Source organism: Siphateles boraxobius, unplaced genomic scaffold (assembly GCF_051911475.1).
Source record: "Siphateles boraxobius isolate OS27281-9 unplaced genomic scaffold, OSU_SipBor_1 5, whole genome shotgun sequence".
NCBI classification, from domain to species: Eukaryota; Metazoa; Chordata; class Actinopteri; order Cypriniformes; family Leuciscidae; genus Siphateles; species Siphateles boraxobius.
This window is the reverse complement of record NW_027509141.1, coordinates 11554247-11578985: the sequence shown is the minus strand read 5'-3', so window position 1 is coordinate 11578985 and position 24739 is coordinate 11554247. Positions and strand designations below refer to the sequence as shown.

At 42.1% G+C, this 24739-nt stretch overlaps 1 protein-coding gene across 2 annotated transcripts; it reads right to left on the bottom strand.

Moving 5' to 3' along the window:
- Positions 1 to 12463: 12463 nt before the first annotated feature.
- dnase2b (deoxyribonuclease II beta) lies at positions 12464 to 24299 on the bottom strand. 2 transcript variants are annotated; one of them, XM_077202780.1, is made up of 6 exons: positions 24069 to 24299; positions 23743 to 23911; positions 23487 to 23565; positions 19299 to 19460; positions 19000 to 19197; positions 12464 to 13223 (listed from the first exon to the last, which is right to left on the bottom strand). In XM_077202780.1, exons 1-6 carry the CDS (start codon positions 24167 to 24169, stop codon positions 12889 to 12891), a joined length of 1044 nt encoding a protein of 347 aa, XP_077058895.1. In that variant the 5' UTR covers positions 24170 to 24299; the 3' UTR covers positions 12464 to 12888. The 2 variants fall into 2 exon arrangements, with proteins under 2 accessions (XP_077058895.1, XP_077058896.1); XM_077202781.1 differs by lacking the exon at positions 19000 to 19197 and having other exon boundaries at positions 12869 to 13223.
- Positions 24300 to 24739: the final 440 nt, after the last annotated feature.

Sequence of the window (24739 nt, the reverse complement as noted above, 5' to 3'; positions counted from 1 at the left end):
TTGAGGATAGTAAGTGTGCTAGAGCTTTAGATACTATTTTGGATGCGCCTAGCATAGTGAACTCTTTACATGATTTGGTTCCGGCTGAATTATTGCCTGTGCAGCAAGGCAAATGGGTGACAGTGAGGGATCGCTCTAGTCGCGGATCAAAAAACCACTCTTCCGTTTCGAGTACCATAACAAACCGATTTGCCCCGCTCAGTGAGACACCCACTGAGAATTCTGTTGATTGTGCCCTGGTAATTGGCGATTCGATCACACAGAACGTGAAAATAGAGACACCAGCCACCATAGTCCCATGTTTGCCGGGAGGCAGAGCGCCTGACATCAAAGCAAATTTAAAAGTGCTGGCTAATGTTAATTGTAAATTCTCTAAGATTGTTATTCACGTCGGCACTAATGATGTTCGACTTCGCCAGTCGGAGATCACCAAAAGGAATATTAAAGAGGTGTTTGAACTCGCAAGTACGATGTCAGGCACTGTAATTTGCTCTGGCCCCCTTCCTGTTCGCAGGAGTGATGAGATAGCTAGTAGATTGTGTTCACTCAATGGCTGGTTCACTAAGTGGTGTCCGTAAAATAATATAGAATTCATAGAGAATTGGAAAAGTTTTTGGGGCAAACCTGACCTGTTGAAAAGAGATGGTATTCATCCCTCCTTGGATGGTGCTGCTCTTCTCTCTAGTAATTTGGCTCATAGTCTTAGAGATAAAACATGACAATCTGGGGCTCAGGTCAGGAAGCAGAAAAACTGGCTTAACCAACCGTCTGCTAGCGGCCTCGCGTCACCAAGGTCAGATAAATCCCATCACACAGAGCCTCTTTCACCTATCCAGAAATTTCACCAGAATTCCAAAAAAACATCCAAACCCATCTATGGTTAAAAATTTAATTGATGTTCAACAAATGAAAAATAGATATAATACAGATGAGCAAACGATACAGCTTGGGTTGCTGAATATTTGATCCCTTACTTCAAAAGCGCTCATAGTATGATTTCAGATTATAGATGTGCTGTGTTTGACAGAAACCTGGCTAAAACCAAACGATTACATTACTTTAAATGAGTCCACCCCCCAAGATTGCTGTTATATACATGAGGCTCGTCTCAAAGGCAAAGGGGGAGGTGTTACTGTAATTTATAGTAATATTTTCAAAACCACTAAGAAATCTAGTTGTAAATATACTTCTTTTGTGTTGAATTATAAATTAGAAAATTGTTAACTACAAATAGAGGAAAAGTGTTGGTTAAAAGCATTGGCAACCGCAGAAGGATCACTGATAACATCGTTATTAACTTTGATTTTGGTAGCAATTCTTTTAGTTGAATTTTTAAATAAAGAATTAAGACTTTTCCAAAACTTCTTAGGATTATTGAAAAAATTATATAAAAACTGATAATATAATAAAAACCACACAAAAAAAACAGACATAAAAAAAAACATTAATACAAAAACACCAACACAAAATCCCTCACAGTACTAACAGGTTTAGTATAGTATATAATATATAACAGAGCTTTATGTCATAATACAGAAATAGGACAAGGTCAGCCTTAACTAGGTCCAGCAAGTAAAGTTGAGTAACCTCAAAACTTAGAAAGTAATGTGTGCTGCTAACAATAATACCAGTTGAAAACTGAAAAACCACTGAAAGTGCAGGGTTGGGTGATCAGTCAATTGAGACTGCGTCCAGTTGCAGAGATTTAACATGCTCAAAAAAGGTTAACCAAATTCTTGAAAATTTAATCAAGGAACCACGAAGGCAGTGTTTAATTTTTTTCCAATTTAACAAAAAATAAGGCATCTTTTATCTACCGAGTATGAGAAGGGACTCGAGGACCCTTCCAGTTCATCAAAATGCAACGTCTCGCTAGTAGTGTAAGAAAAGCTACCAACTCTGTGAAATGAGACGGCAATGAGTAATTAGGAGGTAAAACTCCAAACAAGCCGATTAGCGGAGAGGGATGGATATTGACTGAAGTAATAGCGGAAAGTGAGTCAAAAACCGACTCCCAGAAAAGAGATAAAGCAGGACAAGTCCAGAACATATGAGTTATATTAGCCGGTTCTACATGACACTTGTCGCAGCTTGGATCAATGTCAGGGAAAATACGGGCTAATTTACTTTTAGACCAATGTACCTTGTGGACCACTTTACACTGTAAAACCCCGTGGCGAGCACAAACAGATGACGTGTGAACACGTTTCAAAATCGAATACCATGTTTCTGTCTCTATCTCTATATTAAGATCCCTAGCCCAGGTGATCCGCAGACTGTCAGAATCCAAAGGGCAACATGTGAAAAAGGTATTATAAATCGTAGAGATGGCCCCTCATTGATAAGGATTGATATTTGATATGGTATCGACAATGGTGGAGGGTGGGATCGAGGGGAATCCCAGAAAATGCTTACGGACAAAGTCACGGACTTGCAAGTATCTGAAAAAGTGGAACCTTGGTAAGTTAAAAACTTGAGTCAATTGTTCAAAAGAAGCGAATGTTCCGTCAATGTAAAGATGTTTAATGGAAATGATCCCATGGTCCACCTAGGCCGCAAAAGCCTTATCAATGAGAGAGGGAGGAAAGAGGGGGTTAGAATGTACAGGGCATAGAAGAGGTGTTGACTGTAAAGTAAAATGCCGCCTGAGTTGACGCCAAATCTTAAGACAATTTTTAACTAAACCATTACTGGAGAAGGTTAAAGGTGATAACGAGAGAGGAAGACACAAAAGAGACGTAAGCGAAGTGCTGCCACAAGCAGCCTCCTCGGTCCTTAACCAGGGTGGAGGCTGACCGCTGGAACAGCACCAGATTAACATATTAAGAACATTTGCAGCCCAGTAATAAAACAAGAAGTTAGGTAGTGCTAAACCCCCCAGCTCCTTCTTTTTTTGTAAAATCCCTTTCTGTATTCTTGGAGTTTTTCCATTCCAAATAAATTGAGAAATAGTGCAATCCAAAGAGTGAAAGAAACGTTTTGGACTAAAAACCGGTATGCATTGAAAAAGATACAGAAATTTAGGCAGTACATTCATTTTTATACAATTTATCCTACCCGCAAGAGAAAGAGGCAATAGAGACCAACGATGAAGATCTTCGGTCAAACGATCCAACAGAGGAGAGAAATTACAGTAAAACAGGTCAGAGTGGTTCTTAGTTACGCAGATGCCCAAATAGTTGAATTGATTTAATGATGTCTTAAATGGCAATTTTGAAAGAGGGTAAGCTATGGCTGCTGAATTTATAGGCAAGAGTTCACTCTTATGAAGATTCAGTTTATACCCCGAAACCTGCCCAAATACCTTCAGTAGATCTAGATCTGTCTGGCTCAGAGACAGTTTGTGCACAGCGCCCCCTCTTATAATGCCCATCATTTGACTAGATCAAAGGGCCACTGCCAATGGTTCAATAGCGATGGCGAACAATAACGGGGAAAGGGAACAGCCCTGCCGAGTACCACGTCCAAGGGGAAAATAATCTGAGTAATCATTGTTTGTGCGGACACGGGCCAAAGGAGAAGCATAAAGAAGTTTAATCCACGAGATAATTTTACAGCCAAATCCAAAGTTTTTTAATGTATGGGACAAATAAGGCCACTCCACACGATCAAATGCCTTCTCTACATCCATCGAAATAACCAACTCAGGGGTGGTAGAAGTTGAGGGAGAGTACAATATGTCAAATAGATGCCTGACATTGTGAAAAGAGTGCCTTCCCTTGACAAACCCTGTTTGGTCTGTAGAAATGATTGAAGGCAAAACAGCCTCTAGACGCCTTGCCAGCATTTTAGCTAATATTCTAACATCCGCACATAATAAAGAAATAGGGCGATAGTTACTACAGAGAAGGGGATCCTTGCCTTTCTTCAATAAAAGTGAAATGGTGGCCTGTCTTAAAGTAGGAGGGAGTATGCCACATTGTAAAGATTCGTTAAACATATTTAGCAATAGTGGGGAAAGTTTATCTGTAAATGCTTTAAAAAATTCAATAGGAAAACCATCAGGTCCCGGACATTTCCCATTCTGCATGGAGTGTAACGCATCTTTAATATCATCTACCGTAAAAAGCTCATCCATCCTAGAAGATGTCTCAGGGTCAATGGAAGGAATGTTTCAGGGCCTAAGGAAACTATCCAACTGAGCCTCATCAGATGAACACTCAGAAGTGTATAACAAAGCATAAAAATTCCTGAATTGGTCATTAATAGTTTGAGGGTTAATAGTTTTGCCATTGACAGTATTAATTTTTAAGATATGTTGAGCCGAGGCAGATTGTCGAATTTGGTGAGCCAATATTTTGCCTGGCTTATCACCAGATTCATAATAGCTGTGACGAGACATAAGTAATGCTTCTATTGCGCCGTCTGAAGCCAATATATCAAATTCAGACTTTTTAGTAAGCAATTCTTTTATGAGTTCGGATTCAGGTGCATCCTCGCATCTGGACTGCAGGTCAGCCAATTCCCTAGAGATAGAGACACTCCTTTCAACAGTGTTTTTTTTTCCGAAAGGCAGAGAAAGAAATTATCTCTCCACGTAAATAAGCTTTGCATGCCTCCCAAATTGTTGACGCTGACACGTCTGAATTAACATTAGTGGAAATGAAAAGATCAATGCGACCATCAATGTTTTTTATGAAATCCGGGTCAGTAAGGAGAAACGAGTTAAAACGCCATGGGGATCGCGTGAAGGACACACCAGGAAATGAGATATCAACTATGATAGTAGCGTGATCTGAAATAACTATAGGACTGTAGAAACAATTGTTAACAGAAGAAAGCAGCTTGTTGTCAATGAGAAAGAGGTCAATTCGAGTAAAAGTACCATGTACAGGAGAAAAAAAAGAAAACTGCTTATCACTGGGATTGAAGAAGCGCCATACATCCGAGACAGCATACTGCTCCATAAACAGTTGAACAACTTTAGATGATTTGGATGGAGAGATGGGCTTAGTGGATGAGCGATCGAGTGAGGGGTCCAGACAGCAATTAAAGTCTCCACCGAGAATAAGGTGACTAGACACTATATCAGGAATTGAAAAAAGAAATTTTTTATAGAAATCCTCATTATCCCAGTTTGGGCAGTAAACATTAGCTAGCGTCAGAGAAATGGCAAAAATTTTACCTTTAATAATAATAAAGCGACCATTGGGATCCGATATGATTTTAGAGATGGACAGAGTTGCAGCCCCACGAGCCTTACTTGAAAATGAAGAATGGTAGAGTTGGCCTACCCATCCTCTACGAAGTTTAAGATGATCAGATGGTTTAAGGTGGGTTTCCTGCAAAAAAGCAATTTTAGCGTTTAAATGTTTTGAGTGATCAATCACTTTATTGCGTTTAACAGGTGAATTAAGCCCCCTCACATTCCAGCTGACAAACCTCAACCCACCCCTAGAAGCCAACTTGGCATTACAGTTTAACATAGAAAGGATATGTTAGAGGTGGTATAATCCAACAAATCTGCACCCATGACAGATTCACAGCAGCAGAAGAGAGGGAGGAGCAGGCAGCACACAAAATTAAAAACACACACATACACACACACAGCACAAGAAACCAAACCATACACACACACAAAACATACTAACCCCAACCCGGTTGCTGTAGAGAACGAAACCAGCAACAAACACACCTCTGATACAACGATCAGCGAATATTACTACTTCCCTAAAACAATCGCGCTGCCCCCACAAACAAGTGCAATTAAACCTAAGAGAACAATTAAACCATATCAAACAACTCGAATAAAACACATTGAAAAAAAACAAGGCCTGGATTTGTAAGACCTTTAAGGTCATATAATCAACAGAAAATACTAAAACAGCATTCACCTTAAAGCCGGTGTATGGTGCAAAGATGCATGTTATAAGAAACCAAATACACAAGACTTATATATAAAATAAAAAATATATACATATCCTATATTATATTAAAACAAAGTAACATGGATTTACCGTCCGTAATAAGGCAGGAAAAAGGTCTGCACCGTTTTAGCAACATCAGCCGCAGACTGAAAGTGCCAATTTGCTAGCTTACGAGTTCTTGTTTAAGTCCTGGTCCTGGATGAATTTAACAGCATCTGAAGGGGACTGGAGCCATGTTTTATCTCCGTTGGGTAGAGTGATGCGCAGTCTGGCCGGGTAAAGAAGTGCCGGCTTGAACCCGTGCTTGTATAGCTCCGTCATGGGACCTCTGTACTCGGTGCCCTGCTTCACCACGTCGAGGCTGTAGTCGTCAAACAGGCGAATCGTACGGCCTTTATAAAGCAGGACACCCCGTTTACGAGCCTCGCGAATTACGATGTCTTTAACTTGGAATCGGTGGAAACACAAGATAACAGGCCGCGGTCTCCCTCCCGGAGCCGGCTTAGGAGCGAGGCTCCGGTGCGCACGATCTAATTCAGGGGGCGAAGTGAGGACCTCCGTACCAATGAGATCAACAAGTAGTTGAGAAAAGAACGTTGATGGACGAGGACCTTCAATCGATTCAGGTAGGCCTATAATCCGAATGTTTTGACGTCTGTTACGTCCCTCCAAATCAGCTACTTTGAGTTTGAGCAACTCGTTGTCTTTCTGCAAAGCGGAGTAGGCGCCCTCAAGATGCTGAAGTCGTTGGTCAACTGAAGTGGCGTTAACTTCCAGAGAATCAATGCGTTGCCCGTGATCAGTAATGGTGGAATGAATGCTGTCCAGTGTAGATGCAAGAGACTCGAATGAGGATTTAAAATCAGCCGAAAGGGCCTCTCTGTCACAGTGTCTGGTTATTCCCTGGGTTAAACACTAGAGGTCCTCAGTTTTCACGGTATCTATGCATTCTCACTACACTTCCCATGATCCTGTCTGTCACTGATTGTTCATTGCTTTACAGCTGTTTCTCGTCACCTTGTTTGCACTTGTGTATGTATACCCTGTCTGTTTCAGTGTTTGTCACGGAGTCCTTGTATATTGTCCCCACACTTCCGTGATCATTTCGAACCTGTTTCCACTGTTTGTCTTTTATGTTTTTGGATTGCCTTTTTGGAATTTGACCTTTGTTTGGACTGGTTGTGAGTACGGATTACCATTTTAAATAAACTGCTTTTGGATCTCTATTCCCCGTGTGTGCGTGTCGTGACAGAAGGACTCCGTCATGCAGAGATCCAGCGGTATGGGGTCTCCTAAGTCTCCAGCCACTGAGAGGGGGAAGAAACAGCAGAGGGGGAATTCTCAACCTAAAGAGATTCCTCCTCGCATGAACATCTTTGAGTGTTTTGCACTGTGGGCCCGATTGACTGAGGAAGCTGATTTGAAGGAAGCTTCCACACCCCCTTCAGATCATCCCAGAGAGTCATTCGAGGGAACCCGGCTGGCAAAATATTCTGGGAACCGCGGAGGTCATAGGAGAGGAGGTACTAGAGGGGAGTCCAGGTATCACTCTCCTCCTCGATCCTTCATGGAACCTGAGGTGGTGCAATCCAGCCTAGACTTCCATCCACCACCGGTTTCGTCCAGCATGAGGCCTTCATCGATGGTTCCGTCCAGCCCAGAGCTCTCACCGCTGGCGCCGGCCAACCCAGCACCCTCCCGCTCTCATGGACGGAGGAGGAGGAAGAGACACGTTCCGTCTGCCCAGTCAGAGACTGTAAACGTTCCGTCTGCCCAGTCAGAGACTGTTCACGTTCCGTCTGCCCAGTCAGAGAATGTTCACGTCCCGTCTACCCAGTCAGAGAATGTTCACGTCCCGTCTGCCCAGTCAGAGAATGTTCACGTCACATCTGCCCAGTCAGAGAATGTTCATGTCACGTCTGCCCGGTCAGAGACTGTTCACGTCCCGTCTGCCCAGTCAGAGACCGTTCACGTTCCGTCTGCCCAGTCAGAGAAGGTTCACGTCCCGTCTGCCCAGTCAGAGAAGGTTCACGTCCCGTCTGCCCAGTCAGAGAAGGTTCACGTCCCGTCTGCCCAGTCAGAGAAGGTTCACGTCCCGTCTGCCCAGTCAGAGAAGGTTCACGTCCCGTCTGCCCAGTCAGAGAATGTTCACGTCACGTCTGCCCAGCGAGAGACTGTTCACGTCACGTCTGCCCAGCGAGAGACAGTTCACGTCACGTCTGCCCAGCGAGAGACTTTTCACGTCACGTCTGCCCAGCGAGAGACTGTTCACGTCACGTCTGCCCAGCGAGAGACTGTTCACGTTCCGTCTGCCCAGCGAGAGACTGTTCACGTTCCGTCTGCCCAGCGAGAGACTGTTCACGTTCCGTCCGCCTTCCTGGACCTGGACTATCTGGAGCGTCTGGTTCGGATCCTGGACATGCCCATTTCTGCTGTTCCAGAGCCGGAGCCGGTGTCTGCTGTCCCTGAGCCGGAGCCGGTGTCTGCTGTCCCTGAGCCGGAGCCGGTGTCTGCAGTCCCTGAGTCGGAGCCGGTGTCTGCTGTTCCAGAGTCGGAGCCAGTGTCTGCTGTTCCAGAGTCGGAGCCAGTGTCTGCTGTTCCAGAGTCGGAGCCAGTGTCTGCTGCTCCAGAGCCGGAGGCAGAGCTAGTGCCTGTTCCAGAGCCGGAGGCAAAGCCAAGGCCTGTTCCAGAGCTGGAGCCGATGTCTGTTCCAGAGCCAGCGCCTGCTCCAGCGCCAGACCCAGTGTTTGTTTCTGTGTTTGTGTCTGTCCTTGTGACCATTTCTGTTCTAGTGACTGTTCCTGAGCCGGTGTTTGCAGTTCCTGAGCCGGTGGCTGCTGTTCCAGAGGCAGAGCCCGTGCCTGTTCCTGAGCCGGAGGCAGAGCCAATGCCTGTTCCAGAGCCGAAGGCAGAGCCAGGGCCTGTTCCAGAGCTGGAGCCAATGGCTGTTCCAAAGCCAGTGCCTGTTCCAGTGCCAGAGCCAGTGTTTGTTCCTGTGTTTGTGTCTGTTCTTGTGGCTGTTACAGTTTTGGTGTCTGTTCCTGAGCCGGTGTCTGTACCTGAGTTAATGCCTGTTCCTGAGCCGGGGCCAGTGTCTGTTCCTGAGCCGGGGCCATTGTCTGTTCCGGAGCCAGTGTCTGTTCCTGAGCCGGAGCCAGTGTCTGTTCCTGAGCCGGAGCCAGTGTCTGTTCCTGAGCCGGAGCCAGTGTCTGTTCCTGAGCCGGAGCCAGTGTCTGTTCCTGAGCCGGAGCCAGTGTCTGTTCCTGAGCCGGAGCCAGTGTCTGTTCCTGAGCCGTGGCCGCCCGAGGGGTCGTCTTCGCCCTGGTCATCACCGCCATGGCCACCCGAAGGGTCTTCACCGCCCTGGCCGCCCGAGGGGTTTTCACCGCCCTGGCCGCCCGAGGGGTCTTTACCGCCCTGGCCGCCCGAGGGGTCTTCACCGCCCTGGCCGCCCGAGGGGTCTTCACCGCCCTGGCCGCCCGAGGGGTCTTCACCGCCCTGGCCACCCGATGGGTCGTCTGCTTCGCCCTAGCCGCCCGATGGACTGTCCGCTTCGCTCTGGCCGCCGGCTAAACCATCACCCCCTGTTTCTGTTCCCTTTCATGGACCTGGCCCACCATCCCTCCTCCTGGTCCTCCACCGTTCCACCTCCCTCCTGGACTCTTATTTTGTTTTGTGCGGTGTCTTGGAGCGTCTGGTAGCCGCTCCGTAGAGGGGGGGGGGGGGTTATGTCACAGTGTCTGGTTATTCCCTGGGTTAAACACTAGAGGTCCTCAGTTTTCACGGTATCTATGCATTCTCACTACACTTCCCATGATCCTGTCTGTCACTGATTGTTCATTGCTTTACAGCTGTTTCTCGTCACCTTGTTTGCACTTGTGTATATATACCCTGTCTGTTTCAGTGTTTGTCACGGAGTCCTTGTATATTGTCCCCACACTTCCGTGATCATTTCGAGCCTGTTTCCAGTGTTTGTCTTTTATGTTTTTGGATTGCCTTTTTGGAATTTGACCTTTGCTTGGACTGGTTGTGAGTACAGATTACTCTTTTAAATAAACTGCTTTTGGATCTCTATTCCCCGTGTGTGCGTGTCGTGACACTCTCTGTGTTCATCCAGCAGTGAGCTAATGTCAGCCATGGAAATGCTAGCCGTTGAAGAACCCTCCTTCTCTTTTTCTGCATGTTTTCCTTTAGCCTTAGACATGATGAAGTGTTCCGAGCACTTAAAGTTTATTAAACTTTTGTTGACAGTATAAATAAAAATTCGAAGGTTTGGCAAGAAAATTAAAAATGAAACGGCGGGAGCAGGCTGAGCGCGCGACTAATCTGCACTCCTCTTAACCGGAAGTCCGGCTTAGGAATACAGTTAAACCTATTCCAATTTATATCTAATAAATCTTGGATAAAAAAAATCAGTGTTAAGACGTTAAAATGTATTTTACTATGCTTTACCATCTTGGAAGTGAAATGACCAAACTGATGACGGCCTCATAAACCATGCAAATTAGGCTGTTAGAAGAAACATAGAAATCTTCTCCCGCCAAAGATTGCTGAATGTCATTGGTCAGGTCGCTCCGAAAGAGGTGTGGACCGTCTTCCTTAAAGGATGTTGACGCTGGAGCATCTGTGCTTTTTGTCTTGTCTTCTTGGTTCTCTCGTCTCATTTTTGTTTAATTTTCGTTTTGCCTTTATCTCAGTCTTTTATTTTCACCCTCGCTTGCTTTTTCGTGTTTGGTAGAAGTCCGGTCCTACAAGGGAAACGAACTCTTCCTTATAGCTTTCAAGAAAACGTATTTTTAAGTAGTTTTGAATTTCCCGTGAGCGAAACGAGCCGAAAGATCGTTTCAAACTCAGGACCCAGCGAGGATCATCATACACACACACACACACACACACACATTCTTGCTAACCACCAAAGATCCATGCAAGCATGATTTCTATTCAGATTTACGTAGATGCGTTTAAGATTGTCTGCCCCTGTTTAAGGTGATTTGATTCTTTGCCGGCTCTCAAGGGTTAACTGTTTGTGAAATATGCTATTTCTGTGATCTGCTCTCTCTCTTTATTCCTTTCTTCACTTCCGTTATACGTTATTCTGTATATATTCGTTGTTAAATGTAATTTGTGCTATAGCTTCCTTTATTAAACCCCATGATACTCTTTATTGTCTCTGTCGGTTGATCATCGAACAAAGCCTCTCCGTGCGATCGGTTCGGTGGACGAACAGATCATTCGAGGTGCAGTTAATTCTTTTAAAGGTTATTCTGAAAACTGATATAGCCTATCTGATATTATATATATTCATAATTGACTATAATTCGTCATGGTTAATTATCTATAGATACAGATACATGGACTATATATATTCCCTTTTTGGGCGATTTAAAATTGTAGGTGATCACTCAAAATCCGTATGATCAGTTATTGATTTTTAATTATTAATTATTGATTATACATTCCCCTCACCTGAGCTGAGACCCTACACTATGGAGGATCCCTATACCACTCTACGGATAAAGCGTTGTGGAATTTTCGGTTCGCATACCTACCCGAAGTGATAAAATAAAATTCTGCATAAAAATTTATAGACAAGACAAGTAGTTTGTTTAGGCATGGTTTGTAAGGAATTACAAACCTGCGCACATATATTCAAACGCACATAACTATAGAATCAATTCTTAATGAGCATGTGAACGCCATCAGCGTCTATCACAGGTTCGCGTTTGAAGTCTGTTTAGAGAGAATGGTGTCGTCTTAGCGGCCCCTAATTTAATAACAAATGACCATTTAGACGGAAGTGAATCAATCAAAACTAACTTTAGCTGGAAATGACATTATTCAAGAACCACTATAAAACCAAACCAATCTCTGTTACCTTAAATTATATGTTTCTCTGTAAAAAGCTGCTTTGAAACAATTTACATTGTTAAAAGCGCTATATAAATAAGGATGATTTGACTTGACATGTCCTTTGTATGAGACTTTAAACCGAGGTCCTGACTCTCTGTGTTCATTAAAAAATCCCATGGCACTTGTAAAGAGTAGGGGTGTAACCACGGTGTCCTGGCCAATTTCCATCCATTGGCCCTTACCAATCATGGCCTCCTAATAATCCTCATCCATTGAATTGGCTTTCTCTCCTCTCCACCTATAGCTGGTGTGTGATGAGTGCACTGGGGCCATTGTACTGTGGCTGCCATCGCATCATCCAAGTGGATGCTGCAGTTTTGTGGTGGTTGAGGAGAGATTCCCTGATATGATTTTAAAGCGCTTTGGGTGTATAGTACATATGAAAGTGCTATATAAATGATTGATTGATTGATTGACCATCCATCCATCCACCCACCTATGCATCCATCCATCCATCCATCCATCCATCCATGTATCCATCAACAAGGGAAACACCAGACACTGAACAAACAGCATAATCAGGGGTTAACAAGGGTAAGTATAGAAACAAACAAGGCAGCTATGGAAACAAACTAAACGCTGGAAGTGAACACCAGGAACAATGAGAATTGAAAATGCACTTCAAAATAAGAGTCCTTAAACACAAAACAGAACATGAGACAGAAATTGTAGCATTTATAGTCACATTTGTATTTTCTTTTTCTTTTATTTGGAGACAACAACCACAAAAATCACTTTCCCCCTCTAATTAAATGTACCATTATGTTTTTGTTTTTTTACTTTCACACTTATCAACTGTCATAATCACATCTGGGCTCAAGTCAAAACTCGTATAAAACCCTGTCATATATTAATTCATGCTCCAAAGTCCAAAGTTGGTTACATTTACATTTATTCATTTAGCTGACGCTTGTATCCAAAGCGACTTACAATTGCTATATATGTCAGAGGTCGCACGCCTCTGGAGCAACTAGGGGTTAAGTGTCTTGCTCAGGGACACATTGGTGTTTCACAGTGGATTCGAACCCGGGTCTCTCACACCAAAGGCATGTCTTATCCACTGTGCCATCACCACCCTACACACCCTGGTTAAGTCTACAAAGGGTATTTTTCAGCAGTGTTTATACCCAGCCATGGCCTGACGGAACGCCTTATAAATTATTGAGTTTTGAGAACATATTAGACCCCCACCTCTGCCAGCCTGACCACTGTCTCTGTTCAAGTCCCCCAGACATATCCACTGGTCTTTGAAAGCATAGGACACACACCACTTAGAATGATCCTCATAGCTTCTGAACATCTGAGGTCCTGGGAGACAAACTCTATAAATGTTCATCACATGCCGGGGAAGTGAGCAGTTAGAGGGCAGTTGATGTGCCTGGTGCAGCCACGATTCCACCAGCAGATCTGTCCCCAATGCTTGAGCCACCCAACCTGTGTAAATATCTGTAGAGAGTGTTTAGCATTTAGTTGTCTAATTAGTGTCTTATTATGCTAAAATAAATTATTTATGCTAAAAGAATAGTTCACCCAAAACTGTTCACCCAAAAAATATGTCATCAACCACAGTTATAATACATCATAATTTATCTATTCACTAAACACCTTTTGACAATCAAATTTCAGATGCAACAAGGAATCTGCAAATATCATAATACATTATTTATGAAAAGATATAATGCATTATAACGTACATTATAAATACCTTTATAATGTATTAAAAATAAAGGCTTTAATTATTTAAGTGTTGCCTTTGTAAGCATTGCTTCCGTGAAACATAAAAGGAGAAATTTTGAATACTGTGTCTGTTTTTCTTTCCTTTGCAATGAATTGGACTGACACATTCATGCTTCAAAATGCTAAAGTACCATAAATATATTCTAAAAGTAGTCTGTGCTACTTCTTTGCTATTCTTCAAATCTACTGAAGTGGAAAGGCAGATTTGTTTAAGATACAGACCAAAATCATTATGACATTTTTATATTTTTGAAAGCAATCAAGGTTTCTGCTTAAGCCTGAAAGTCTCAGTTCTCATTCATTGCATTGAAAACAACCTCATGATTTCTGCTTTTGTGTTTCACAGAAGCTTTCTTATATTTAGTATTAGTTTAAAAATATGTATGTATCGATATATCGATATTTTAACATGTATGTTCTGTTTTGGTTTAGTTTCATTGTGTTCTGGTTCTTTTTTCCCTGTTCTGGTTTGCCTGTGTTCCCTAGTTGGTTTCCTTGGCTGCTAATTAGTTCTACACACCTGTTCCTTTTTTTATTTTGATTACTCTCACCTTGTATTTAGGCCCTGAGTTTCCTCAGGATTTTTTTTGTCCAGTATCATCTAAGGCAGTGGTTCTCAAACCTGTCCTAGGGACCCCTCACAACTGCACATTTTGTATGTCTCCCTCATCAGACACACCTAATTCAAGTCCTGCAGTCTTTACTAATGAGCTGATAAGTTGAATCAGTTGTGTTAGGTGAGGGAGACTTGCAAAATCTGCATTGGCGAGGGGTCCCTAGGATAGGTTTGAGAACCACTGATCTAAGACAGTGTTTCTCAACCCTGCTCCTAAAGGACCGCAAACACTGCACGTTTTCTTTGTCTTCCTAATCAAACACGCTTGATTCAACATAATGAGCTGATGAGTTGAATCAGGTGTGTTTGATTAGGGAGACAAAGAAAACGTGCAGTGTTGGGGGTCCTTCAGGAGCAGGGTTGAGAAACACTGTTCTAAGGGACCGTTCACATATCGCATTTTTTTCGCGTGCAAATTCGTTATTTAAATATAGCAGCACAGTAAGGGTGCTCATAATAGAAGCGGCGCGGTCGCGACGCGCATTCGATTCAGCGCACTGGTTTTTCCAGGCGCACCAATGCCTCAGCGAGAGGAAAACATCTCAACTTTTCAGAATGCCGCAAGCGCACCGCAGGTCATGTGACATAAACCAACCGACCTTTCCGTAACAACATCTAAAGATCATCGAAAGCTAAATATATCTAGTAGTAAAGCTAATGCGAGGACTAGAAATCAATTAATCCTTTGCTGATACTTCCTCGTCATCATTGATTGTCACGGTTCGTCAATCTACTGTTTCCTTCTTGTCTCGTGGCATTTGTTATTGTGTGTGTGTGTGCGTGTGTGGGCGTGGTCTCTGATCACTACCGCTGATCAGTGGCGCCAGCTGCATATCATCTTCGGCGCCAGCTGCATCTGATCAGTGGTGCCTATATATACTCACTGTTTGTGTCTTGTCTTTGTCAGATCGTTTTGTGATGTGTTCCGGTGTTGTTCCTGTTCCTGTTTGGTCTTCTCTCGTGGTCTGTGTTCCCATGTTGGATTATTTGTCGTGTCTCTTCGTCTGTTGATCACCTTCACCTTCTGGATTTTTGATACACCTCATCATCTCTCATCACCATCAGTCCGGTTCCATCGAAGTCCCTGAGTCACTTGCCCGTCCCTGTGTGCCGCTTTTGTGGATCTGAACCTGACTGTTGCTTTATTAATAAACGTGATTATTTACCTGCTCTTACAGCTGAGGCTGTATTCGCCAAACTGAAAAGTCGCTTCATTTCGGCTCCCATCTTGATAGCCCCTGATTCCTCACGTTAGTTCATGGTGGAGGTCGACGCGTCAGAGGTGGGGGTAGGCGCAGTTCTTTCCGAACGCTCTTCCACAGACGACAAGATGCATCCGTGCGCGTTTTTTACCCATCGGTTGTCTCCCACTGAACGTAACTATGACATTGGTAACAGAGAGTTGTTGGCGGTCAAACTAGCGTTAGAGGAGTGGCGTCATTGGTTAGAAGGGTCGGAGGTACCTTTTATCGTCTGGACTGATCACAAGAACTTAGAATATATCAGCACTGCCAAAAGACTCAACCTCAGGCAGCCTAGGTGGGCTCTTTTTTTCGGTCGTTTTGATTTTTCTCTATCGTACCGCCTGGGTTCCAAAAACATCAAACCCGACTCTTTATCTTGTATTTTTGACCTTTCCGAACGCCCGTCCACTCCCGAGTGCATTTTACCAGAGACCTTAGTCATCTCCACACTCACATGGGAGAACGAGTCGAAGGTCAAGACGGCCTTAGAAGGGGTAACGCCTCCGCCCGGTAGCCCACCGAATCAATTATTTGTGCCAGAGGGGGTACGGTCTGACGTTATTCGATGGGGGCATTGTTCTAACGTGGCTTGTCATCCAGGGGTTAATCGCACCAGTTTTTCGGTTAAGCAACAATTCTGGTGGCCGTTAATGCTCGTGACATACGCAGTTTCGTCTTGGCTTGCTCGGTTTGTGCCGCTGGTAAGATTTCCAATCGACCCCCAGATGGGTTACTCCAACCGCTGTCTGTCCCTTCGAGACCCTGGTCCCACATTGCGCTAGATTTTATCACCGCCCTCCCACCCTCCCTGGGCAAGATGGTCGTTTCGACCGTAGTAGGCCGGTTCTCGAAGGCGGCTCATTTCATTCCCTTGCCCAAATTACCCTCTGCCAGGGAGACAGCCGAGACTGTCGTTGACCACGTTTTTCGCTTACATGGCCTCCCGATTGACGTGGTTTCCGACAGGGGTCCCCAATTTGTGTCCAAATTTTGGCGAGAACTTTGTAAATTACTGGGAGCGACTGTCAGTCTGTCCTCTGGGTTTCATCCCTAGAGCAATGGTCGAACCGAGAGAGCCAACCAGTATCTGGAAAGAACGTTGCGATGTTTAGTATCCAAGAATCCTTCCTCCTGGAGTCAGCAGCTCTCAATGGTTGAGTACGCTCATAACTCGCTACCAGTGTCATCCACGGGCCTATCTACGTTTGAGGGTAGCTTAGGTTACCAGCCACCAATTTTTCCTAGTCTGGAATTGGAAGTCGCGGTCCCCTCCGCTCACGCCTTCGTCCAGAGGTGCCCCCACACATGGACCAGAGCCCGAGAGACTCTGCTCCAGGTGGGGGCGCGCACCAAGGCTAAGGCCGATAGCCACCGGTCGAAGCCTCCCGTATACGTCGTTGGTCAAAAAGTGTGGCTTTCCACTAAGAACATTCCACTCCGCTCCATCTCTAATAAGTTAGCTCCTAAATTTATCGGCCTGTTTACTGTCACCAAGATTATTAGTCCGGTGGCAGTCCGACTCAAACTCACTCCTGCGTACAGGAGAATTCATCCCTTTATCTAAATTAAAGCCAGTGTTTCATTCTCACTTTAATCCGCCTGCCCCGGTTCCTCCTCCGCCGGGACTCGTAGATGGGGAACCCACGTATTCGGTTAATCGCATTCTGGACTCTAGAAGGAGGGGACGCGGATTCCAGTATCTGGTGTACTGGGAAGGTTACGGTCTGGAGGAGAGAAGTTGGGTACCTGCTAGGGACATCCTGGACCACTCCCTTATCGATGATTACAATCGACAGGTAAGGACGTCTGGTAACGCCAGGAGGCGTTCCTAGGAGGGAGGGTACTGTCACGGTTCGTCAATCTACTATTTCCTTCTTGTCTCGTGGCATTTGTTATTGTGTGTGTGTGTGTGTGTGTGTGTTTGTGTGTGGGCGTGGTCTCTGATCACTACCGCTGATCAGTGGCGCCAGCTGCATATCATCTTCGGCGCCAGCTGCATCTGATCAGTGGTGCCTATATATACTCACTGTTTGTGTCTTGTCTTTGTCAGATCGTTTTGTGATGTGTTCCGGTGTTGTTCCTGTTCCTGTTTGGTCTTCTCTCGTGGTCTGTGTTCCCATGTTGGATTATTCGTTGTGTCTCTTCGTCTGTTGATCACCTTCACCTTCTGGATTTTGGATACACCTCATCATCTCTCATCACCATCAGTCCGGTTCCATCTAAGTCCCTGCGTCACTTGCCCGTCCCTGTGTGCCACTTTTGTGGATCTGAACCTGACTGTTGCTTTATTAATAAACGTGATTATTTACCTGCTCTTGCCTTCTCTCCATTACTTAGCATGACATTGAGAGTGCAGTTCATGGTTGCATAGCAACAACAGACACCACAGGAGCACAAGCGCTTGTGGAAAGAAGGAGAAAGTGGGGCGGCTATGCCTTCCACACATTTTTATATGTGTGAACTTTATTTCAACTCTAAGGGTGTTTACACGACACCATTTTCAACAAAAGCAAAAAACTTTTTATGTGTTTTGGCTGTTCATTTACACGACAACGACTTTTTGAGGGCCTGAAAACATAAGCTTTTGAAAAGGGGTTTCAAAGTGCAAGGTTTTGAAAACTAAACCTTTACCCACTCCATATAAACAACAAAAATGTACGCCATGCCTTGTCCCTTTACAAAGTGACATCACCAACTACTGGCCTGGTATGCATACAACAGCGTTTTTAGTTGTATTTGCAGATTCGTGTAAATGGTGATCGCTTTGAAAACCTTGTCATTTGTTTTTAATAGGCTATATCATTGTCATGTTAGGATACCTTAAGTTTAATGTGGCTGTGTTTACATTTTCTCCTGTGATCTCATTAGTTTTTTGCTGTGGATTTAATAAAGACTTTGTTAGTACTCTGCTTCTTTCGTTATGCGCATGACTACTACAACCATACAGTACATGACACTAATAGACCTCTTATTTCATTTTTTAACTATCAGATTTAGTTGCGTATAATGTAAATATGCTTACTGTGGTTTGCTTTGGACTGCTGTAAGCACACTGTAATTTAATATACAGTTAAACAACTACCATAATTAATTTTACAGTACAGTATTTTTTTATTTTATGGTTTGCTGTAAACTAATTTTGTGATATTTTATTTGTTACCATGTAAGATTGATTTTACAACAAAAGTGTTGCATTATAATTTATCTCGGTTTTATTGTGTTCAGATTTTTCTTACTTTAAGTTTGTTTAGTTAAAATATAAAAGCATTAGATAAATCTACAGTATATGGTTTATATTTCACAGCTTTAATGTTTACTAAATACAGCTTTAACTGTATAAGTGTGTATAGCATGATTGTTAGTATAGAGAGAAATACAGTAATAATAAAAATATACTATGCGATGTTGTAGTAATATACTATCTATACAAATATGTGAAAGAAAATAAACTCCAGAAAACATATAAAAGGTTGAACTTGAGTCTCGTTCATGCTTTCATAATCAATGTAAATAGTTGCTTAAGCACAGTGATGTACTTTGGAATAATGTAATGTCAATAAACTGCTATGTTTTGCCACTGGTCTAAATATGCAGAAGAGTTTTTTTTTAATTTAAGAGCTCTCACCATCCACATAGTTGCGTGATTTGGCAAAACTGAAAAAGGTTTGTCCTCCAACTGATTTCAGCTTCTGCAGACTCCTCCTGTTTTTTAAGGCCGGTGTTTTACCATCACAAATTTGTGCCATTACAGCAATATCTTGGCGAAATGCTCCAGGGACAGAGCAGTTATACATACGTGGATTAAGATATGCTAACTGCCATGCTGTTAAGAGAGAGGAATACTTATTTCAGAATTGTGATCACTAAAATATACCACTTTTTAAATCAAACTAATCTTATACAATAAGCATAGCATGTGCTCACATATTTGAGGGAACTGTGAATAGTTGTATGTAATACAAAGCAGAGTCTGGCCGTAGTATTTTCCTGTAGATGGGTAACTGTAATTTCTCTCTGGAAATGGAGGAAAATGAGGAACACTGTGTGTAAGCCAAAATCCCTGAGACTGGTCAATCATCAGCACTCCTGCAGAAATCATAAACATGGCAATAAAGTTAGTCATAAATCATCGTGCAGTTGGATACAAGTTTCATCTAGCATGAAACATTGTTTTAATGAGAATGGGACTCAGAAATCAGAAGCGTATTTTAATCTTAGGAAAACAAAAGAGAGAGCTGGATTGAATGTGGATTTAAGTCTAATTTAAAATAAAATAAAAAAACGGATTGGACTGCATGTGTCCAAAACTGTTTTATCGATCACAAGTTCAGCATGGAGTACCACAAGGCTCAGTACTAGGACCATAGCTGTTCACTCTGTAACTGCTACCCTCGGGAGATATCATTAAGAAGCATGGCATTAGTTCTCATTGTTATGCTGATGATAATCAGCTCTATATTTCTTCACGCCCAGACGAAACTTACCAATCCACAAAATTAACCGAATGCATAGCTGACTTAAAAAACTGGATGACTAGTAATTTCCTTCTACCAATGTTTCAACACATTAGTCACAGTAGGTACATCTGAGAAACGTGTAGAGTATCTATCAGTTAACTGTATCAGTTCACTTTGGGAAGACCTGGATAAATGTGAAAGTTTAGAACTGAGACTTACAAGAGTTTCCGAATTCTGCAAACGAGCACCAGAAAGGCAAGCACTTCCTAAGTGAAGATCATCCATAGAAGGAGAATATTCAGAAGGAACCACATCCACAGAAGTTACAACAGTAGGAGTAGACAATGAAAAATCGGCAGAATCTTTAGAGTTAGGTCGAGAGACATGCAATTTAAGCATGTTTATGTGGCATATGCGAGTCTTTCGCTTTCTTTCAGGAGTTCGTACTACATAGTCTGTATTACTTAACTTTTCCTCAATCGCATACGGCCCCGCAAACTTTGCTTGTAGAGCTGAGCCAGGCAAAGGCAGCAATACAAGAACTTGATCACCAACCTTGAATGAGCGTTGAACAGACTTTCTGTCATATCTGCCCTTTATACGGGACTGGGAGGTTGCTAGTGACTGTTGTGCTAGTTGCCACACTGAATGTAAACGTTCACGAAATGAACTCACATGATCTAGCACATTTTTAGAAGGGGTAACCGAATGATTTTCAGAGAGTAACTGTTCTTGCAACACCTTTATAGTCCCCGCAGACAATGTCCAAAAACTAACTCGGCTGGACTGAATCCAAGTGATTCTGAAAAAACAGAGATTCTAATTATTGGACAAAAAACTTTCTCACGTAATAACCTAGAATACTGTCTAACACTTGATGGCTGCTCTGTCAAAACTTCGTCGTGTGCTCTTTGATACCAATCTTTAATTTGAAAGTCACGTTTCTAGTATCTGTAAAACCACATTCATCCATCTTATCTAAATTACGTCATATACTCTCAATGACAAATGCGGAACAATTAGTTCATGCGTTCATGACATCAAGGCTAGATTATTGTAATGCCCTTGTGGGTGGTTGCACTGCACGTTTAATACATAAACTACAGCTGGTCCAAAACGCAGCAGCTAGAGTTCTTACTAGAACCAGTAAGTAGGACCATATTAGCCCGGTTCTGTCAACACTGCATTGGCTCCCTATTAAACATTGTATACATTTTAAAATATTGCTGATTACTTACAAATCACTAAATGATTTAGCTAGCCAGTACTTGAGTGAGCTCTTAACGTATTATAGTCCTTGATATAGCCAGTTGATAATACCTAGAATATCAAAATCGACTGCTGGCGGTAGATCTTTTTCAGCACCAAATCTTTGGATCAGTCTTTCTAACATTGTTCAGGAAGCAGACACACTCTGTCAGTTCAAATCTAGACTAAAAACACATCTCTTTGACCTAGCATACACATTACACATTATAAACTTCTATAATTCAATGTTAGGCTGCATAGATTAGGTCAGCGGAACCGGGAACACTTCCCTTAAATCCTGATGTACTCGTTACATCATAAGAAGAATGGTGTCTACGCTAATATTAGTCTCTCTGTTTATCCCAAGGTTTACCACAGTCCGCCGGATCCAGGCCGTATCCAGATCTGATGAAGGACCTGCCCCTGGACATGACAACAACACAGTCCTGAAGTGTCAACTAGTTTCTCCCCGGTGAAGGCCTCCTTCCCTTCCCTTTACCTCTGTACAGATAAAACGTTGTCAAAATAGTTCCCGTTCACATGGCTACTCGAAAGTGATAAATAATTCTGCAAATGAGCAGGCCGGAACGCGTTAAGGGTTTTCTGTTAGAACAGTGTCATATAAGTGGCCCCTAAGTTAATAACTAATGATCTTTGCAACGGAAGTGAATCGATCAAAACTAATTTTAGCTGGACAATAACTTTATTCTAGAGCTGCTGTAAAGCCAAAACAATCTATGTTACTTTAATTTCCTTTCATCACTGTAAAGCTTCTTTGAAACAGTCCATATTGTTAAAAGCGCTATATAAATGAAGGTGACTTGACTTGGTTTGACTGGGCTTGACTGGAGTATTTTTAAAGGATTTCTACATGTTGCATGAAGTTGCCTGAGTTTTTATTGAGTTACTTATGTTGGTTTTGAGAGTAGCTATGTGAAGAGTAAGAATATTACTGTCATGACAACTTTCAGAGTTTTTGGCATGGTATGGATATGACAATGTTAATATGTTTGGTCTTGGTGGAATAGATCTGCTATGCTGCTGCAAAGCAAGTACGGGATTTGCTACTGCCAATACATACATAGACATGCTGCTGTGAGCAAGTAAGACATGCTGCTGCTGTACAATATAGCAAGCACAAGCTGTCTAAATATATTCACCTTGGCCCATTTCTGTATATAATAAATAGTACAAACTACAGTATAATCACATCTTAGTAAGATATGTCAACATTTGAACCAATTTAAAGTTTATTAAATATTTTTTTACATTTGTATCATTAGGTATTTGAATAAGCTGAAACCCAATATTACATTTAAAAGTGTGATTTGGCAATTTAAAAAAAGAAAATATGTCGTCACTGGTGTGCAATGAATTCTGTATAGGCAAGGCCACCAAGGATTCATCTGTTGTATCCTTAATTTCACGTGAAACATTTATTATTGGAATCACGTGGCGCATTTAAAGGAGCCTTCAAATTGGGACAGACTTTGTCGCGCAATGGTGACACAATCGGCCTTCAAATGTGACCTTTGAAGTATGCAGCAGTATGAATTGGGAAACAGCTTAGGAAACTGTCATGATTCTGCCATCATGTCCTTAATTTTTCCTAGTGGTAGGATCATGACAGACCCATGTTTTGTGTACAAGCGCATGGTCTGTTGTTTGGGCCATGTGCTTGTGTTGTCTCGTTATGTAACTCCGCCCCCTTGTTACCCTCGTCTTGTCATTATTGTCTAGTCAGTTTCACATGTCCTCGTCATTAGTGTACCCTAATCCCCTTGTGTTTGCTGTCTCGTTCCGGTTCATTGTTTGATGTTGTGACATACGTTGTGTGAATCTAGCCGTGAGTAACTTGTTGGAAGTCTTGTCTAAGATAAGTGTTTATCCCTGTTTTAGTAGTTAGTTTATTGTCTGAGTCTTAGTCTAGTGTAGTCTATCCTGTCTTGTTTTGCCCCCTCGTGGGTTTTGTTTTCTGTTTTTGTCGTTAATAAACCCTGTGTGTATTATTTGCTGTCTGCGATTGGGTTCATCCTTCATCCACATAACAGGAAACTATGTCAGGGAACATATGACAGGGAAACCGAAAAGAAACAAAATCCTGACAGATAATAAAAATCAATGTTTATTAGAATAATTTATAAAGGATCATGTGACACTGAAGACTGAAGTAATGGCTGCTGACAATTCAGCTCTGCCATCACAGGAAAAAACTAAAATCTGAAATAGAGAACAGCTCAAACACAATGTTTTTGTTGATTTTTTTTTACTGTATTTTAGGTATAATACACTTCTTTCAACATTAACAAATCTTACCGACCCCAAACCTTTGAATGGTAGGAATATATATGTTATCTGTTGCCACCCTAACACATGTTATTAGTGAGTATTCAAAAAAAAAATTTACCTTTTGTATGTCCATGCTTGCTTGGGTACTTCAGTTCTGGTGGCGCGTCATTGTAAAGCATATAAACTGAGCTGTTGGACTGAAAAGTAAAAGTACAGTAATCTGTGTGTAGTACAGTGTCATTACAGTGTTATTAATGCACAATACAGTATAGCACCCATGAAAGAATTAAAAGATTTTAAGTGCCTCTTAATAACATTTGAAACAATTCTTAGGAACAACAAGGAGCAATGACAGTATTCAAAGAGCTTCTTACTGTATATCCAGAGTAAAGCTGTGTCAATGTTCTGCCTAAAGCTCCTTTGCTGCTGTTGACTATATGTTTACTCATCTGAAAATCCATGACGGACGGATCCAGATACATGTAATCTACTCCACTTCCCTTAACATCCATCTTGTAAATGGGAAGTTTGTAAATAATAAACCTTTTAAAATAATATAAGAGAGTTACAATAGCAAAGAGTAGTTAAACAATTGCTGTACATAACACTTACAGAGCATAGCTAAGATTAATGTCAACAGCAACTGTCAAATGATTTTCATTAACTAAGCCTAAACCCGTAAGCAAAGATTTGAACCTACCAGTCAACCGGCTGACCATTCTCATTTAAGCAGGATATCACTGCCTCTGAGAAATCAATCAAAAACAAGATACACACAAAGAGTTGGAACAACATTGACATTTCAATCTGTTATTCAATCCGAACCAAACATTTCCTGTTTAAATTACAACAGAGAATTTTGTTTTCAGTCATATTACGAGCTGAGAAATCTAAACAGCTATTCTAATTTAAGAAAGAGGAAGTTTGTCTCATGACCGATATTACGCAGCTGTAATCTAGAGACAGAGAAGCACTCTTAGTTTATTTTCTGCATATGGAAGAGACTGGGAAAATCTGTTTGTTTAGAAATGTAGAATCAAAAATCTAACTGTTTAGAAATCTAGAATTTATCACTTTGTAAATTAATGTCAAGTACTGAGTGATTTTGTTGATAGCCTATCCCCCAAGGTGAGTTTTAACATTTTTATTTATTATTTTGTGCATTAGTTAAATTATTTATTTATAAATGGACCCTGTAAAGCCAGACATATGAAATAATAGTCAGTTAATGGAACAGTTATACAGTATACAATAATATACAATCTATGTATATTTATATATATAAATGGAACAGTTTATTAAAGCTTATTAGACAAATTCTGCCTTTCCTTTAGTGTGCAATATAGCTGTTTTTGCTTGCAAAGTGACAAA

What these genes read in the sequence shown, in the direction of transcription:
- dnase2b (XM_077202780.1), bottom strand. Translation starts at nt 24,169, where the DNA reads ATGTCAATGTTGTTCCAACTCTTTGTGTGTATCTTGTTTTTGATTGAT. An exon ending in AGCTTTACTCTGGATATACA is followed by an intron (nt 23,566 to 23,742) that starts GTAAGAAGCTCT and finishes TTTACTTTTCAG; the next exon opens with TCCAACAGCTCAGTTTATAT. An exon ending in TTCACAGTTCCCTCAAATAT is followed by an intron (nt 19,198 to 19,298) that starts GTGAGCACATGC and finishes CTCTCTTAACAG; the next exon opens with CATGGCAGTTAGCATATCTT.